This window comes from Euprymna scolopes, chromosome 45 (genome assembly GCF_053919585.1).
Source record: "Euprymna scolopes isolate OS-2025 chromosome 45, ASM5391958v1, whole genome shotgun sequence".
Classification (NCBI taxonomy): Eukaryota; Metazoa; Mollusca; class Cephalopoda; order Sepiida; family Sepiolidae; genus Euprymna; species Euprymna scolopes.
Genome location: NC_136526.1, coordinates 30,098,599 through 30,119,315, shown reverse-complemented (window position 1 = coordinate 30,119,315; position 20,717 = coordinate 30,098,599). Strand labels below are relative to the sequence as shown.

Sequence of the window (20,717 nt, the reverse complement as noted above, 5' to 3'; positions counted from 1 at the left end):
GGCCAACCTGGGTATGAAGGTGAATTGGGAGAGGGAGTTAAACCGACACCACCCCCAATGATATCAAGCCCCGAACAAACAAAAGCAAGCCTATGGACAACACGGTCGGGAAGAGTAGTGAGAAATCCTGTGAAATTCAGGGACTATGCGAAATAAAGTAGGGAAGGGCAGAATAATCCCTGTTAGGCAGGAGAGTAGTTTGCCCAATGAATGCCTAGGTTACTTTTTTATATATATTTTATTTTAATTCCGTTCAGACGTTTTTTTTTTGTTGTTTTCTCCTTTCTTTGAAAAAAGTGAAGATGTTGCATGAACAGCAACAGGTGTTACACCGTTTGGAGTAACGCCCCTTGGAGGTGACCAGTGTAAGAGGAGATTAAATAAAGATGGTTGCCGAGTAAACATAACGACTGGTTTTATGTTATATTTTATCCGTGGGCATTCTCACACATGAAACAATACCGATTGCGAGAATTCGATGGTAATAGAAATCCACAATAATTCTTTCAAATGGTTATCACTTTTAAGTGCTACTTAAGAAACCTAGATTTTACTTCGCAACAAAATTGGCAGGTTTTTTTACGGTATCATATCTTCCACAGAATATATCAGATTCTTGCTCCTCACAAAATGTTTTATTCTGGTTACCCCCGGGTGGCATAAGTCTTCATGCACGCAGTGCTAGTAGAAGAATAAATTCGTCTGCAGCATCATTTTGTTTACCAGAGCTATAAGCAATGTTGCTTTAGCTTGCATCTTGTGATTTTCTCATTTTTAATTTTGCTTTGGAGTCGAACATAAAAGAGACTGACATTCCCAGTAAATGTGGTTAGTTTTGGATTGCTTCTTTTTAACTGCAGAATGCTTTTACTCAGTTCATGTGGAGGAGGCCACAGGCCCAGAGATCAAAAAGGCAGTGATGGCGTGTTCTGAATCATCAAAAAGGAAAGAAGAATTATGACTTCAAGGGACGATTTAGCAATTTCTTTCCTCAGATATCTAAAGGCGTTTATTTGTCTCTTAGTAAAAGGAAAGTTGATAATTCTACTTAGGGAATGTAATTCCTTGGGGAAGTTTTATATCCACTTGAAATAGTGGAAGAACATTCCCATAGCTCATCGAAGAGAAGGAAAATATTAAGGGGCAGACAAGTCTATCATCCTTTGAGCCTGTCAGATTGAGGTTTTACTGGACCTTTGCTTATAGTCTATCTAAAGAAGGTTACAGAGGTGAGAGAGTAGTGACACTTGTTTTCATTCAATATCAGTCAATACTTCCTTACAGTTCACATCAAGCTTAGCTTGATTTTCTCCGCATAATGTTGTCAAGGTTCCTTGTAGGTCTTGTTTGATGATATCGTCGATGACTTGTTGGAAACTTGCTACTTCATTGGTTACTCCAAACAAAATTTGAAAAAAACTGATATACAGATCAAGAAGCTTCGACGACTGTATATTTTCATCTTTCTGGTATGACGGCAACTTGATGGTAAGTATTGGTTACTTAACGTAACACTCTGCTGAAATCAGACAGGTGGTACGTTCAATCACCTCCTGCATAATAATAAATACATAATGCATAATAAAGCTGAGATATTTCCTGTAAAAATAATTATCAGAAACACAAACTCAGAAAATGGAATGATAACCATCGCTGCATCCCTAGTAGTTAGATACGTGCAAAATGAATGCCGATTCTCAAAAGGTATAAACATTTTGATCCCTCACTTTACACAAAAAAAATCACCAAAAAGTCAGGAAATTAATCAATTTTAATGAAATTTTCTGTATTTATCAATAATTATCACATAATATATTGACCCCATTATTTTTATTTAAATCTCAGTGAAAATGTATAATTTTGTTTTAACAAAAAATACCGTTACTAAACTTTTGGCTTTCAGCATTAAAAAAAATGAATGAATATATTTTTGCTTTTTTTATGAAAATAAAGTTTCATAACTTTAATAAAAAATAAAATAAATAACAATTAAAAAAAATTAATTTTTACCGGAACATTACGAAAAAAGCTCCTAAAGTTCATATTAATGAATTCAATATAACTCAAAGAAAAATTAATTTCTCGAACTATCAATATTATCATTGAATTAAGCACTATTTATTTAATATTCTCACACAAAAACATTATAACCGCAAAAAAATATTTCTCCTTTTTTGTAAATTACAGATTTTGCATAATTTTTGTATGCAAGATTTTAATATCTTCCTTGCTTGCATGAATGTGAAACGTTCGGTGTTACATACTTTTTAAATAATCTTAAAAAATAATTTAAAAAAATTTAATTTCAAAACAGGAACATAGAAAAATAATTACATTAAAAATGGTAAAAATGATACAAACGTTCAGGATAGGAATGTACGGATACACATCTGGGGGAAAAAAACTACCACTCCTTCTCTCCTTTGAATTACATGACAACATTTTCAAACAGCGTTTCAACTTGCTGAAATTTTGTTCTTCTGTATAATCCGTGTTACGATTTTGCAAAAGGCAGAATCCCTCGTTTTTTTTTTATCTAATTAAGCTGTTTTTTGTACAAACAAGTTTTTTTAAATTTAATTCATTATCTTAGAACTCTGCTTTACTAATTATCTTTGAAATAGACACAGAAAACTAATATTTATCTTTAAAAGATTTTTACAATTAATTTATTTAACTTCAAAATTTAGCTGAATTGGTTACATTTTTCAAAACTTTTTTTTCACGTGTACAAATATTTTTTTTCTTTAAGAAATTAACTTTAGTCTCTAATTTTTCAAATACAATCCAAAAGTAGTCGGGAACCTACAAAAATATTACGATAAATCAGCTTTCAAAACTAGGTCTCTGTCTTTATTCGTCCATTTTTTCTTGTACCTATTAGTAGCATATAAATTGACTCTCCATAAATGGTACTAATTAATAATAAACAAAATTACTCTGCTTTTCTCTGTTCTTTACTGGTGGAGTCATCTTCCTCTCCACCATTCTTTCCTGCCTATAATTTTTATTTTGTTCAATAGATTGGTTTCTTTTTCCCTCCAGAAGTGATCAACCATACTTTTCAATCTCTCAATGTATTAAGGCTTTTCTATGTTCTTCTAACCTCACTTTTTGTGAGCGACATGTCTCACCTTTTGTCAAGTTTGCCACGTTTACATAGAAACTCAAGCACACTGTTTTCAGTAATTATTTTCCAGGGGGAGGGGATTCACACAAATGCTTTCAGAGTCTCAGGTCACTCCTGAATATTATCGTGATATCATATGGATAACATAGTCTTTAAATTTTTTCCACAAAAATGGTATACAAATTCTGATGAGTTTTTGGTCCAGATCCCCTGGATAATTGTTTGGATGGAGGTTTTTAAAACTAAACTATCCATCTGCTCTTTATATGTATCGCTTATAGTTGATGTTACAGGCACTTTTCTTTAAATTATAGTCATGGGTTCCATTTAAAATTTTGTGGAGATTCTCGAGTTTTAGGGGATTCTCGAGCTGTAGTCAAAAGAATCAAAAATTTTTTTAAGGTTCAAGTTAAGCCGTATTTTATGAAACTTTCAAGTTTAGGAACACAAATGGTTGAAGAGTCGAAATTTGAAAAGCCATACTGTAGGTATTAAATATAACATGTTAAATGTGTAATGACGTTAATGGGTTGGTGAGTCAACAATTAAAATGGCAAAATTTGAATATTTGATATGAAATAAATGTTAAATGTACAATAAAATTGATGGGTCAACAATTGAGAAAGGCAAAATTTAGATAGTAGATAAAATAAATGTTAAATGTATAATGAATTTGATGGGTTAGCCTGTCTACAATTGAGAAAAGGCATAATGTAAATATTTGATAAAAAATAATTGTTAAATGCAAAATGAAGTTAATGGATTGGCATATCAAATATTGGGAAAGGAATATCCCAATATTTGATATAAAATATTTAATGCATAATAAAGTCCGTTTGTAGGTAAGTTTAACAATGAAAACAGGAATAATGTAGATATTGACATAAAATGTTAAATGTGTAATGATGGTGAAGTGGCTCTTATAATTACTGGAATGATGAAAGTCTGCCTAAGATTACAGTTTCTTTTCAAGTCATACATAAAACATAGGTCTTATGTGTTCCTTCTCTGCTCTGTTTAACTCAGCTGTGGGAATTGCATAGTCATAGTCATAGTGATAGTGGATGGTGTATGAGACTTATTGAGTGTGCATAAGCATGTGTCTTGTCAAAGTTGATTTGTAAGTAAACGAAGACGCACATATCTCACATGAAAATGGTTTCTGGCCCGAGTGTAGACGTGTGTGTACTTTTAAACTGGATTTCTGAGAAAATGAAACTCTGCATATTTGACAACAAAATGGTTTCTCCCCAGTGTGTATACGGACATGATTTTTTAAATTCGATTTCTTAGCAAATGAAGATCCACATATATCACAACTAAATGGTTTTTCTCCAGTGTGTATACGCATGTGCATGGTCAACCGTGATTGATCAGTAAATGAAGATCGACATATTTCACAAGAAAACGGTTTCTCCCCTGTATGCATACGCGTGTGTATTGTTAATCTGTACTTACGAGAAAATAAAGATCCACAAATGTCACAGGAAAAACGTTTTTCCCCCGAGTGAATACGTTTGTGCACATTCAATGTAGACTTCTGAGAAAATGCTGAACCACATATTTCGCATTTAAATGGTTTGTTTCCAGTATGCACAAACATGTGTGTTGTTAACCTGGATTTTTTAGAAAATGAAAATCCGCATATTTCACAAATAAATGGTTTGTCACCTGTGTGTATACGCATATGCTCCTTTAAGCTCGATTGAGAAGAAAATAACGATTGGCATATTTTGCATGTAAATTGTTTTTTTTCAGAATGTGTCATCATATGCTGTGTCAGCCTTGATTTATGCGAAAAAGAAGATCCACATATTTCGCAAGAAAATGGCCTGTCGCCTGTGTGTAAACGTGTGTGTTCTTTTAAGGTGGATTGCTGAGAAAATGAAGATTTGCATATTTCGCACGTATATGGTTTTTCGCCAGTGTGTATACGAACATGATTTTTCAAACTTCCTTTAGAAGAAAAAGAATATCCACATATTTCACAAGAATATGGCTTTTCCCCACTGTGTACTCGCATGTGTGCAGTCACATTTGATTGATGAGCAAAATAAGATCCACAAATTTCACAGCAGAATGTTTTCTCTCCAGTGTGTATGATCATATGTTTTTTCAAAGTACTTCTGTGAGCAAATGAAGATCCACATATTTCACAAGAAAATGGTTTCTCTCCACTGTGTATACGCATATGACTTGTCAAATTTGATTTTTGTGAAAATGAAGACCCGCATACTTCACATGAAAATGGTTTTTCGCCAGTGTGTCTACGCATGTGTTGAGTCAAACTTGATTTTTCAGAAAATGAAGAACCACATATTACACAACTAAATGGTTTCTCTCCCGTATGAATACGCATGTGTCTATTCAACTTCCATTTTTCATTGAATGAAGATGCACATAATGAACAGGCCATTTCTGTTTGTTTTGTTGTTTTAGCCATTATATCTGTAAATTAATAAAAACAGATTAGAAGTCATGCAAGCAATGTTATTTTAAAAAGAAACCCAATTTCTCTTTGTAACATAAATGCCAAGTTTAAAAATCTTTCTATAATTCTATCCCTTTAAGTGCAATTGAGTTACCTCACTTGCACTTGGTTCACTGTGTATATGTGCAAGGTAGGTTTAAAAAAATTTTTATGAGTGCTCCTAAAATAACTAGAATTAGAAAGATTTTCATTAGATTTTAATTTTCATGTCATACATAAGCACATTCTTTTGTTGTTTTCTATCTCGGCTCTCTTTAACCCAGCATCATCATCGGTTACACTAACTTCTACTAAGGTTGCTTCTTTCTTCTGATTGTCCCATATCACTATATTATATGTTAGGTTTGATAGCTTCGTTTTCCAGGTCCACTGTTATTGTGACTGCAAAAAAGTTTATTTAAATCTAGGTTTGTTAGCTTAGGGTATCTGTGCAATCTGGACGTATCTTTTAAAAAATCTGTTTGCCTTGGGTATGGAAAGACACGACTAAATCCTCAGTAAGATAAATTTCTCTAAAAAGGTTTTCAAGCATCAAACGCTTATGAAAAAATGTTTTTATTAATTGATCTATTATTAATTAAATCTATTATTATTGATCTATTATTATCAATATTATTAATTGATCTTGTGGACTGAAAGTTGGATGACTTGCTATCATACATAAAAAGAAAATACCAAGTGATTCTTCTCTATCACAGTAAAAATAACAAGAGAGAGTGGGGGGAAATTTTTTTTATTTCATACGAGAAATAAGAATATAAAATAGAAGATATATAGATAGAAAGACTACAGTCACTCACGTTTTCAATTCACAAGTCTCATGTAACAAGTTAATTGGGATAAACCTTTTTGACGTTTTGAAACAATCGATTGTATAAACAGCTGTCAAATCCAACTAGAAAACAAATCCAAAAAGAAATCCAACTAGAAAACAAAATAATCACAACAAATTAAAAAAATAATGAAAACACAATTCATTAAAACAAAATTACATTGAAAGTAATTGGTTCAGAAAATGAAAGAAAAACTTAACTGAAGACAGATAACAAATATAATACACCAAACAATATCTTATTAATAACAAATAAAAACGGTTATTTGTATTATTTAGATCTTTTGGGCTTGTGGTGAAGTGTTTTTTTTTTGTAAAAATAATATTCTCTTGAAAGGTGAAGGTTCAATTCTTAATGTGGGCGACCGAAAAATACACTTGCAAATTACTTAAGACCTCAATCCTGTCATGGAGGATGGAGTGAGAGTGTGAAGTAAATAAAGAATTCTGTTCAAAATTTCGTCCAAATTGCCGAGTTCGACAGAAACATTATTGAGTTCGACAAGACACACCTGAAGAAGGTCAAAGGTTACATCAATTGAAAATTTGGTAAAATGACAGTCCAGATGAGAACAGTAGTCCAATAATCAAAATAATATGAATAACTTATCCTCATCTCAAAAAATTAAGAAAATTTAAAGAAAATCAGATATCATTTAGAATCTTTATTTGAGAAAATGAAGGTAAGTTCAATCTAACCAAAGTCAATTCAGAAAATTTTTATTTATATTTTTAAAAGATTAAAATGGCCTATAAATATGAAAAAATACTACAGAAAATATATAGTACTTTGCACACTGTAAAAAATGAATACTTTGTCACAACCGTTCAAATCTTCTGACGAGGAAATAATGAATACACACAACAAATAAAAAATAAAGAAACAAGTAAATTGCCTATTAACCAATCTGTAAAGGTCCAAGTGTGAAACTAAAATTCGAAAAAGATTGGTTTCCAAAAAGGATATCAATATCCAATGATGACACAGAGATCGAATTGTATGTTTTGTGTTTGTAAATCGATGAAATATTAGTTCAATGGTTCCATTAACAAACAAAAATCCATAAACTTGGCAACATTAATGAGATGTGGTCCAACATCATTTATGAATTTTACTTTTGCTAAATTCTTCTCCCTCCAAATATTTGTATTTCTGTGCAAATTGCTTTATATAAAAACAATGGACAATAATGACTGGATCTCTATTGTCAGTGTGCTGACTTCTAAGAAAATCAAGGTTCAGCATCAGCTGAAAAGCAAGAAATCCCCAAATAAGTAAAACAGATTCAGGTACAACCTATGTTGAGAAAAACAATGTTTGATTTAAGGGCAAAACGTAAATTAGTCAAACAACGAAATACACTATGAGCATACTATAAGTTGGCTTCCTACAATAGAGGCATTAATAAAAGAAAAATGCAAGAGCCATTATCAATACTGTCTGCATTAAAACGTTAGGCTATTCAAATGCTTGTGAAGGAATATTGTAACGTGCATCCAGGAGATAAGCGCCCGCGTGTTTGCGTGTTGTGTGGGTACGTGGGAGAGACGGATGAGGGGAAAAAGACTTACCTCGAGACCAGCTCAGCGTTACCGACCAAAAATAGAAAAGAGGGACCAAGATGGCGACCGCCGTCTTTTGTAAAGTATGATGTCTCGCAAAGTCACACGAATTCTCGGAATATGCAAATTTAGCCGGCCTAGAACGACGATAAAAGCGGGTGAGGGGAAAGACGTGGGGAGTGACGATTGAGTTGGCTGGGGAATCGTGTGGCTGTTGTTTCTTGTGCCGTGTTGAGGATATCTTACCGTGTTAAAGAGAGAGTCGGGCGCCATCTTTAATTTTTCCTTACATTTTTTTTCTTACAAGCTATCTCGGCCATTTGGCCTCTAGGACTATGACCGAGTCGAAATTTGACTTAAAGCTCATACCCGAGTTTGACGGGTCAACGTCCATCGTCGACTGGGTTGAAAGGGTCGAGCTGACGTGCGACCTTTGTGAGGTGAAAAGGGTACACACTGTAATTCCCCTGAGATTGGCTGGGGGTGCCTTGAGTGTATATCAGCAACTCAGTGCTGCCGAAAAGGGAGATGTCACCGCAATTAAAGCTGCGCTGTACAAGGCATTTGCCATGGATCCTTGTACGGCCTATGAAAAATTTGCTTCCCGAAAACTTCTACCGGAGGAAAGCGTGGACGTTTTCTTCGCTGAGTTAAAGAAACTCGCAGTTCTGTTCGGTGGAGGGGTGTCGGAGCGGACGCCCGCGTACGCGTTTGTGGCAGGCCTTCCCACTCGGGTGAAGCAGCTACTGAGAGCCTCAACCAGCGTTTCAACAACGACCATGGAACACTTGATGGAACGTGCTCGAGCCATCATCAAAGATGAGGAGGACCTGGGGGAACCAGTTGTGATGGCGACACAGACAGGCCAGATTGGCGCTCGGGAGATTCCGAATCAGAACCCTGCAAGCAATGGGAAATGTTTTCGCTGCGGCCGACGCGGACATTTTGCAAGGAATTGCACCAACAGGGGGCGTGTGCGCTGTTTTAAGTGTGGCGGTTTGGGGCATCTAGCCCAAAACTGTGCGGGAAACGTATCAGGGGAGAGGACGTCAGCGCCGCCCTGCTCCCCGAGCAAAATTTGAACAAGGCGCAACCAGTAATAACCGTCTACGTAAACAGGATACCCTGCTCAGCACTTCTCGACTCAGGCTGTTCGCATACTATAGTGAGCACCAGGCTGTGTCCAAGTTGGACTAAGAGGAAGATCAAAGTCACCACGATAGGAGGCGAGACCCAGACATGCTGTGGAGCTGGAACTGTCAAGATCTACACGGACACCGGTGCAGCCACTAAGATCAATGTGCTCGTGACCCAAGGAAATCTCCTGGGGTTTGACCTGTTGCTCGGATACGATGCCATCAAGGCGCTGGGGGGAGTCGCAATTGATCGAGATGGAAAGGTGCGATTCTTAGAGGCCCCAGTGTGTGCAGCGCTCCATATCGATCGGCCGGATTTTACAGTGGACTACGACTCGCGCAAGAGGACCTGGATTGCATCTTGGAAGTGGACCGAGGGAATGGCACCGACTAAACTCAAGAATGGGGTTGCAGAGTACCCTATACCCAGTGAGGCCCGAGCAGAATACGAAAGGGAACTAAAGGCATGGATCCAAGATGGCTGGTTAATCCCCTACCCTGAGGACAAGCTTGGGCCTCCGAAGGGTCTAATACCCTTGATGGCAGTAGTCCAGCATAACAAGTCGAAAGTACGGCCCGTGCTGGACTATAGGGAGCTTAACAAGCATATTGAAGCCTACACTGCCAATGCTGACGTATGCGCCAGTAAGTTGAGGGAATGGCATCAGAAAGGCACTAATGTCTCAATATTGGATTTACGAAAAGCCTATTTACAGGTGCGAGTTGATGAGACGTTGTGGCCGTTCCAGACAGTTTGGTTCCAGGGGCAGAGGTACTGCCTTACACGCCTTGGCTTCGGCCTAAATGTGGCACCACAGATCATGAAGACTATTGTCAACACAGTATTGTCCCAAGAAAAGCCCATGAGGGACTCAACGTCAGCTTACATTGATGACGTATACGTCAATGAAGATGTACAGTCTGCGTCGTGTGTCAAAGAAAAGTTGGCTCAGTTTGGTCTGGAATGCAAGAATCCCGAACGTTTAAGGGAAGGAGCACGTGTATTGGGATTGGATGTTTATGAAGAGGATGGCACCCTACAATGGAGGCGTGGCAGTGAAATTCCAAGCATCCCCAACCTCGTTACAAGGCGGACCGTTTTTTCTTGGTGTGGAAAACTTGTTGGTCACTTACCGGTCTGTGGCTGGCTCCGCGCAGCTGTTGGTGTGATTAAACGCAGAGCAAATTTAACAACCACGGGTTGGGATGACATATCCGATGATGTCCTACTAACTCTGATGATTAAGGAGACACTGGAGAGAGTGAACAAGAAGGACCCTGCCTGTGGGCGGTGGTGTGTTAACGGAGACAACGTAGGTGTGTGGGTTGATGCCAGTTCTTTGGCGTTGGGAGTATCGTTGGAGCAAGGAGGAAACGTGTTCGAGGATGCGTGTTGGCTGCGGCCCGTAACAGATTCTCAGCATATCAACCTGGCAGAGCTGGACGCTGTTGTAAAGGGGGTAAATCTGGCCCTGCAGTGGCAGTCTAAGAAGTTGACCTTGTACACAGATTCTCTCTGTGTCTACCACTGGGTGTCTGACACACTTTCAGGACGGACACGAATCCGTACCAAGGCAGCAAGCGAAATGTTAATACGGAGAAGGCTAGACACGCTAAAAAACCTGGTATCTGAGTATGGGCTATCACTGAGCGTCACTCTGGTGCCATCACATTGTAATCGTGCTGACCAACTGACCCGTGTACCTCACAAATGGTATGAAGCCGTGAAGATGGGAATGGAGATTACTGCTCGATCTTGTGCAGTTGCAATCGACCCATGTCAAATACAAAAAATTCATGCACAGAGCGGACATCAGGGTATCAAGAGGACCCTTTATTTTGTGAGGCATGCATACCCAGCAGTGACCAAGATGGATGTCAGACAGATCGTCAGAAATTGTGAGGCTTGCCAGTCAATTGATCCTGCACCAGAGCGATGGCAGAAGGGTCGCTTGGAAGTTGAGAGTGTGTGGCAGCGGCTGGCCATGGATATTACCCATTACAGTGGCAAGCCCTTTCTAACTCTCATTGATTGCGGGCCTACGAGATTTGCGGTGTGGTGGCAGATGACCAGACAGGATTCAGCAAATGTTGTTCACCACCTATCATCCATTTTTTTTGAGCGAGGTGCGCCGGAAGAGCTCCTGACTGACAATGATGCAGCGTTTTGTAGCCAGCAAGTCCGGCAGTTGTTAGATGAGTGGGGCGTCCGTCTACGGTTGCGATGTGCGCATGTGCCATCAGGAAATGGCATTGCTGAAAGAAGCCATCGCAGCATCAAGAGAATTGCTGCCAGGAAGCGATGTACTATTGCGGAAGCAACATATTGGTACAACATTACGCCAAAGGACGGGACGTCCCCTTCAACCGCACCTGCGAATGCTATTTACACGTACCGAGTCGGAGTGAAGGGAATCAACACTACGCAGCCAACCGACAAGGGAACATATAACAGATATGAAGTGGGAGATCCAGTGTGGGTGCGGCCTCCAGGAAATCGGTGCACCGACAAGTTTAAGCGAGGACACATATCTGGAGTGATTAGCCAGCAGTCTGTTTTGGTCGATGGAACCCCACGACATGTGCGAGATCTTCGCCCAGCTACCGAGGTGCGTCATACAACTACAGAAGAAAGCAGTGAAGCGTCTAGCGATGAGCTGCCGATGCACGGATTCAGTGAGCCCCTTCCAGAGACTGATAGCGATACTTCATCTGATGAGGCGGAACCAGATCCAGAGCCCAAATCTGAAACAGTGAATGTACCTCTTCGCAGAAGCACACGCACTAAAAGGCCACCCCCCCCAGTGCTCTCTATGTGATCATCAGATCAGGGGGAAGTGTAACGTGCATCCAGGAGATAAGCGCCCGCGTGTTTGCGTGTTGTGTGGGTACGTGGGAGAGACAGATGAGGGGAAAAAGACTTACCTCGAGACCAGCTCAGCGTTACCGACCAAAAATAGAAAAGAGGGACCAAGATGGCGACCGCCGTCTTTTGTAAAGTATGATGTCTCGCAAAGTCACACGAATTCTCGGAATATGCAAATTTAGCCGGCCTAGAACGACGATAAAAGCGGGTGAGGGGAAAGACGTGGGGAGTGACGATTGAGTTGGCTGGGGAATCGTGTGGCTGTTGCTTCTTGTGCCGTGTTGAGGATATCTTACCGTGTTAAAGAGAGAGTCGGGCGCCATCTTTAATTTTTCCTTACATTTTTTTTCTTACAAATATTAATCCTGTAAATAATATTTCCCTCTGGACCAAATTACGGTAAGTTTGCAATAACAGATGCCACATACAAATTTATTCTGTCTAAACTTTTACCCACCATATTATGTAACTTTTGAATGCCGTTTCAGACATATTTATTCGTAATAATAAAATGCAATCTTACTTCCTACAAGTGACACCATCACAATTGCCAAGATCTGTAGACAAAGCAGTTCGTATTTCCCCCACTAACAGAAAAGTCCCCACACTCCCCTACTCAAAACTGGGTAACTAAACCATTATAACTATATTGACCTGACACCTTTATTAACTGGATTAAACACTCATACACTTTCAACTGCCATTACATTTCACTATCCTAAAATAATGATTTCTTCCCCATTATATTCCACCTATTCTCATTGGCTGACACTATGACATTCTATTATTCCGGATTAAACACAATCATACAAAAAATAAAAAATACTACGGTCATTCAATCGTCATGCATTGTTTAAAATCATTTATACTTTCCTATTTCCACTTTTCCTCTACTTTACAAACTGTTTACCAAAATTAACTATAACATTAACAAGTTACACATGCCATTTTCCCATTGCTTGGATTAATATTATTTACATATTTTCACATTAAACCAATTACGTCACAGATTTCTTTACATCATATCTGGTTTGAGAGTCCTATATTAAGCGATGTTAAAATGAACTGATCTCTTAGTAAACGATTAATAACTAATCCACATTTCTTTTATTTTCTGCTTCTTTTTTTTGCTGGGCACGGGGGGGATTATTTATAAATGTATGATAACATATTTCTTTACTTTCTTTAATAAAAACACAATAAATTCAGTGAGAGTTGCAAAACAATCATTCCTTTTTAACATACTTCGGCAACCAGCGTTCTTTTTAACTAGAAAAAACGTGATGTTATTTTGATTACGTCGCCATGGACAAGTGGGTATAAGGGCCAAGTCGTTCACGCCAAAGTAATGGATTGTTTTCTTTTTCTTTCCCATTAAATGTTTAATATTTTCACAATTTATGAGATTTTTTCTTTGCTTCTAATTGATTTTTATGTTTATATCTCTTTTTCTATTTCCCTTGTTTTATGACGCCTCACACTTGTTCAATATCCTTAAAACACCACCTCTACATACCCGGGTAACGGGTGTTTCCTTATTTTCGTTACATGTAACATTTCATGTTTTTTCCTTTTACTTAGGTTTTTTAATGATCGAATTAAAAGAGTTTCATTGTTTCCTTTGCGTTTTATTTATTCTTTTATTGAAATGAAATGAAAAAACCTTAACTTTTGCCCCCCTCTCTTCACTGCCTACTGCATTTAATTTTTTTCTCTTCTCTCCCTCGCTGCTATTTTTTATTTTTTTATACAGCTGGGAGCTACTCAATACCCTTACTACATCAACTCTCTCCACCCGTTTTTGACATTCCGATAGCCATTCTTTCCATAAGGATTTGGGGTGTCTATTCCAGAAGCCATACATAACATGGGAAGGTTGGTGGTTGGGCAACAACAACAAAAACAAAACTTTAACTTTTTCAAGGAAGGGGGGCAGGCTTCTACCAGGCAACGCCAGTTAGCAGGTACTGCTAGTATTACATAAACTGAAGGTAAAGAGAATTAGCATTGTGTAGATATTATCATTTAACTCGTAAAAGTTGCCATTTATAAAACTTGTTATTTGGGCAATAAATACACGATGAATAACTGAGCCACACTTACATCACATGAGAACAGTAAGATGAAATTACGCCATTAATCGATGAAAACGAAACAATGGTCTTTGCGTATGCATTGCGCTGTGGCAACAGCAAAACCGTGCAGAAACAGGGAGTTGCATGCATGTTATCAATTCGAATCTATGAACATGAAACTGAATGATGTGAAAGTGACAACACACCTTGCAATATGCTAATGGTCATTTTCAGGATGACTTGCTCTTTACTCTCTTGACAAGAAAGTTCTTGCGGTTTTTAAAACACTGTTAGAAACCCTTACAACCCTTTTCTTACAGTATTTTATATAATTATTTTAGTTTTAGCTCAATTCTCCAAACTTCATGTATTTAACCATCAGCTTGTCGACATTTGTCTTGTTTGCATCTGTATGATTTTTGAACTTATTAAACATTTTAAAGTGAGTAAAACCACTAAAAACTTTTCAGATAGATAGAAGCGTAATTTATCTTTTATTTGTTGTATTTGTTGGTATTTTTGACCACTATTTTGTATGTCTGTGAATTGTAATATAAACCCAAAACTTGAGATCAACTCAAATCCAAATTTTTGATATATACGTTATATCATTTGATATATGCGTTATATCATTTGATATATATGTTATATCATTTGAGATATACGTTATATCATTTGAGATATATACATTATATCATTCGATATATACATTATATCATTCGATATATACATTATATCATTCGATATATACATTATATCATTTGATATATACCTTATATCATTTTCCAAAATAAAGCTACCAACCAAAAGTTGTTACTAACCACTGATCGGTTAACCATTCTTTAAATTCCATAGATCAAGACACAAAGTCTAAAACAAATCACATTGAAAACAAAAAATAAATAATCTATTATATAAATCTCACCTGTTCTGTTTGTATGTATGTATGTACGTATGTATGTATCTGACTAAAGATTTTGACATAGGCGAAGGATTTTAATGAGATCAGTATCATTTTGAAGCTCGACCCTTTGAATGACAAATATCGAAAAATTGGCTAAAAACAATAATTCCTTCATCCTCAACTGGGCATTGTTCTACAAGGAGGGGTCGCTTTTTTCACTGGTATTTTTGAAAGTCATCCCCATTTTTCGATTGACTAGCCTTAATTTAAATCTTCGCCACTTCTGGTTTGGCAATAGATCCAATGGCAAAGACATAACCTTTTTTTTACATGTTTTTTCCCTCCTTTGCAGTACGGGTTCAAGCCTGCCAGCCTACTATCACTTTTTTCTTTTTTGCTCAACACACACCTCCAAACACCCGGGCAATGCTGGGCGCCCAGGCTAGTAAATTGATAAAACTGAAATAAATTATATGAAATACAACAATCTACACAAAATTATCACTAAAAATAATAATTACAAAAAAAGTCAATAAACAAAAACAATGCAACAAAATAAAATAGAGGTTTTTTGGGTTTTTTTCATTTCACAACGTATAATTTTTTGTGCTCACAATTTGTATATGTTCATATATCCACTTGCTAGATTATACCAAATGAGCATTATGTGAGAAAAATAAGTTAAAATGACTTACATGTAATGAGAAGGTTGGTGATTGAAGGAAGGTCTGCTTTTTCTTTGACTTTCGGAAACTGAATCAAGTGTTTGGCTCTAGTTTTATTCCACCTGCTGGAAAAAAGTGATTTGATTATGTATTTAGTTCCCAGTTATTTAAAAGCATCACTTCTTTCCAGAAGGTTAAAAAGTGTTCAGATGAAGGTTAAACTTCTAAGGAACCTTTACTTGTTAGTTTTACATTTACTGGTTAACCGTATAGTTTAAACAAGAATTACTTGATTACTGACAGAGTTGGGGTCGTGACTTTAGACCCCACCCAACTCTAATCTACTTTCTAACTGTGGTGTTGGAAAATGTTCGACAATAAGTGCTGATCTATATAAGTATTTCAACAGCAGAAATTGGTCAAATTAAATTAAAACAAAAAAGAAATCAACACAATCTAAGCAATGCTAAACGATTGTTATTCGTTTTAGTCATGATTATATTTATGAGTGATGCTCGACTATCACGTTCTGTTTTGACTGCTCTTACATCATGTACTTGTCTTCATCCGTGGGTTTTTAAAATCATGATAGTTTTTTTACGTTTCTATCTGTGATTTAGAACTAAAAAAATTAACTTCCGTTAAAAACTGTTTTTGAAGTAATTTAAAAATAGTACATTTAAAATATAACTTTACTTTTTTTTTCTAAGTTAAAAACATTGTGTTTGTTTGTTTTTGTTAATTCAAAATGAAAATAACATATAAGCATTATGTGAAATAAAAAATAGTTAGGAAATTAGTCAAGAATAATTGATTATGATTTATCTCCTAACCTAATGTGTAACCTATTTACATAAACTATTTAATACTATTAATCTATATATCTATAAAAGTGAAAATGTCTGTGTGCCTGTGTACATTGCCCTATCAAATAACTCTGTCAATTTTCGGTCTAGAGACTTGAGATTTGACATAAAGGGTATTGAGTTTCGGGAAAATTGTTTTAATCTGTTTTTCGCTGTCAAGGCATCAAAGTTCGATAATTTGACCTTTGAAAACTGCCAAACTCCTCCATCAATTTTAGGTCTGAACACTTGAAATTTAAAATGTAGTTTACTTGGACATGGATCTAACTTTATGATTTGATTTGAATCCCAAAAACTAAATGTAAAGGGTTCAAAATTGGGGTCAAAGTTTAAAAAAAAATTAACTTTTACGGTGTCTGCCAAATTAATCAGCAAATTTCTGGTTTAAACATTTGAAATTTTACATAAAGAGAATTCAGAGATAGGGCAAGCTTTTCAATCGGTTTGAGTCAAAAATTTGAGCTACCAAGGGGTCAAAGTTCAAAAGATTTCCAGCAAACTACTCAGAAAATTTTGGGTCTAAACATTTGAAATTGTATATAACGCGTATTCAGACATGCGGCAAGCATTTTAATGTTTTGGGGCGAAAATTTGGCTGCAGAAAGGTCAAAGTTTAAAGAGTTGGCCTTTGTAGATTCTACCAAATTCCTCCTCCAATTTAGGTCTAAAGACTTGAAATTTTAAATGTATGTAACTTTAGGTTTAAGATTGATAGTGAATTATAAGTAAATAAGTTTGGAGTTAAGAAAATAAAATTAATAACAAATAATTTTGGGTTTGAGATTAATAGTGAATTAATAGTAAATACGTTTGGAGTTGGGAAAATAGTAAATAAATATTAAATAATATTGGGTTTAAGATTAATAGTGAATTAATAGCAAATAAGTTTGGTGTTGAGAAAATAGTAAATTAATAGCAAATAATTTTGGGTGTGAGATTAATAGTGAATTAATCTATCTATCTTTCTATCTATCTATAAAAGTGAAAAGGTCTCTGTGTGTGTCTGTGTACATTTCCCTACCAAATAACTCTGTCAATTTTCGGTCTAGAGACTCAAGATTTGACATAAGAGATATTGAGATTTAGGAAAATCTTTTCAATTGGTTTTTGGCCAAAAATTTGGCTGTCGAGAAGTCAAAGTTCAACGATTTGATATTTGAAAACTCTACCAAACTCCTCCGTCAATTTTGGGTCTAAACACGTGAAATTTTAAATGTAGGTTACTTTGACATGGATCAAACTTTTTAATTCAATTAGAGCCAACAAAAATAAATATTAAGGGGTTAAAGTAAAAAAAAATTGATCTCTGCGGTCTCTACCAAATTACTCAGCAAATTTCTAGTCTACACATTTGAAATTTTACATAAAGTGTATTTAGATATAGAGCAAGCTTTTTAATCGGTTTGGGTCGAAAATTTGAGCTGCCAAAAGGTCAAAGTTCAAAAGATTTGACCTTTGCAGTGTCTAGCAAACTACTCAGCCAACTTTGTGTCTAAACATTTGAAATTTATACATAACAAGTATTCAGACATTTGGCAAGCATTTTAATCAGTTTTGAGGCGAAAATTTTGCTTTCAAAGGTCAAAGTTTAAAGATTTGACCTTTGCAGATTCTAAATTTCTCTGCCAATTTTGGTTCTAAAGACTTGAAATTTTAAATGTAGGTAACTTTGATATGGGTAAAACTTGGTGTTTTGATTTGAAACTAAAACAATAAATGTTAAGAGGTCAAAATATGGGTCAAATGTAAAATAAATTGACTTCTGTGGTCTCTACAAAATTACTCAGACAAATTTTGGTCTAAACATTTGAAATCTTACATAATAAAGTGTATTCACACGTAGAGCAAGTTATGAACAGTACATAGACCATGAGCAAAGCCGGGCAAGTAGTAAATAAGCTTGATGTTGAGAGTAATAGTAATTTAATAGCAAATAATTTTGGGTTGGAGATTAATAGTGAATTATTAGTTGAATGTTTGGGGTCGAGAACCATAGTAAATTAATAACAAATAATTTCGGTGAATTAAGTGTAAATAAGTTTTGAGTAACAGTAAATTTTTATCAAATAATTTTGCGTTTCAGATTAATAGTGAATTATTCGTAAATAAGTTTGGAGTTGAGAACAATAGTAAATTAATAGCAAATATTTTGTTGGTTTGCGATTAATAGTGAATTAATATTTAATAAGTGTGGAGTTGAGTACAATAGTAAATTAATATCAAATAATTTTGGGTTGAAATTATTAGTGAATTAATAATAAATAAGTTTTGATTTAAGAATAATAGTAAATTAGTAGCAAATAATTTTGGGTTTGAGATTAATTGTGAATTTATCTATCTATTATATTTATTAAAGTAATACTGTCTATGTGTGCGTGCACATTTCCCTAGCATACTACTCTGTCAATTTTTAGTCTACAGACTCGAGATTTAACAAAAGGGTTATTGAGATTTGGGAAAATCTTTTTAATCGGATTTTGGCCAGAAATTTTGTTGTTAAGAGGTCAAAGTTCAATGATTTGACCTTTGAGAACTCTACCAAATTCCTCCACCAATTTTTGGTCCAAACACTAGAAATTTTAAATGTAGGTTACCTGTAGATAAGTACAGACTTCTTAATATATATATACATATGCATACAAAGTTATTAAGCATACATAGGGCTCGGGCAAAGCCGGGCTGAACTCCAAGTATATCTAGAACAGTGAAAGTGTCTGTCTGTGGGTCTGTGTACATTTTCCTACCAAATAACTGTGTCAATTTCTGGTCTACAGACTCGAAATTTGGCATAAGGGGTATTGAGATTTGGGAAAATCTTTTTAATTGGTTATCGGCCATAAATTTTGCTGTTAAGGGGTCAAAGTTCAATGATTTGACCTTTGAGAACTCTACCAAATTCCTCCACCAATTTTGGGTCCAAACACTTGAAATTTTAGATATAGGTTATTTGGACAAGGATCTAACCATATAATTCTATTTGAGCCCAAATAAGGGCTCAAATAGAATGCTAAGGGGTTAAAATTGGGGTCAAAGTTAAAAATAAATTGACGTCTGCAGTCTTTACCAACTTTCTATATAGCAGTTAAGGAAAACTATTATATAGAAAGGCATTACCGTACATATTCACACTTTTTAATATATACATAGGCATGTAAAGGTATGAAAAGTACATAGGGCCCGAGCAAAGCCAGGCGGAACTGCTAGTACATTTATAATACTAAAACAGATCCACAGCATTGTATTCTAATTAAAAAAAAACAATTAAAAACAGTGTATTCTATTTTTCTAATAATATAAAGGAATTAATAAATACTAGCATGGGTGCCCGGTGTTGCCTGGGTGTTTGGAGGTGTGTGGTGAGCAAAAAAAAAAAAAAAAAGTGGTAGTAGGAAAGCAGGCTCAAACCCATACCATGAAGGAGGAAAAGAACGGAGAAAAACGTGACGTCTTTGCTGTTACGACCACCATCAAACCAGAAGTGGTGTAGGTTTAAACTAAGGCTAGACAATCGAAAAGATGGGGTGACTTTTGAAAATATCGGCGAAAATCTGTAGAAAAATGCCCAGTTGAGAGTGAAGAAATTAATGTTTTTAGTCAATTTCCGATACTGAAGTATTTGTTGTTTGAAGCGTCGAGCTTTAAAACGATACTGATCTTGTGAAAATCCGTTGCCTCTGTTGAAAGTTTTAGGCAGACATGCAAACATTTATATATTTGTAGCTCAAATTTTCGACCCAAACCAATTAAAAAGCTTGCCCTATCTCTGAATACCCTTTATGTAAAATTTCAAATGTATAGACCAGAAATTGTCTGAGTAATTTGGTAGAGACCACAGAGGTCAAATTTTTTTTATGACACCTATTATGACACTTTAACATTTACTGTTTTGGGCTCAAATCAAGTTATGGTACTAATGCAGAGAGTGATCCACGATATTTTTCAAATCGTACTTCCACGTTTAATTAAAGTTTTATGATATGTTTTTTTTTATTCAATTGTAAGGTTAAAGTACAGAATAGGTACAAAACACCCTCCCCTCCCCCATGTTAAGAATGGCTTTTTTAATAATAACGTTATTTCAGCACGGATCACTCTCTGCATGAGTACTCAAGTTATTAAGTTACATCCATGTCCAAGGAACCTTTATCTACAATTTCAAGTGTCTATACCCAAAATTGGCGGAGAAGTT

At 35.8% G+C, this 20,717-nt stretch overlaps 1 protein-coding gene across 1 annotated transcript in view; it reads right to left on the bottom strand.

Annotated features, from left to right (window-relative positions):
- Nucleotides 1-2,285: 2,285 nt before the first annotated feature.
- Nucleotides 2,286-20,717, bottom strand: part of LOC145269140 (uncharacterized) — a 39,944-nt gene continuing 21,512 nt past the window's right edge. Inside the window, exons 5-6 of the mRNA XM_080124747.1 lie at nt 15,693-15,784; nt 2,286-5,578 (exon numbers count right to left, since the gene is read on the bottom strand). Of these exons, the coding sequence (XP_079980873.1) occupies nt 4,209-5,578; nt 15,693-15,784 (1,462 nt within the window). The 3' untranslated portion in view covers nt 2,286-4,208. The remainder of the gene's footprint in view (nt 5,579-15,692; nt 15,785-20,717) is intronic.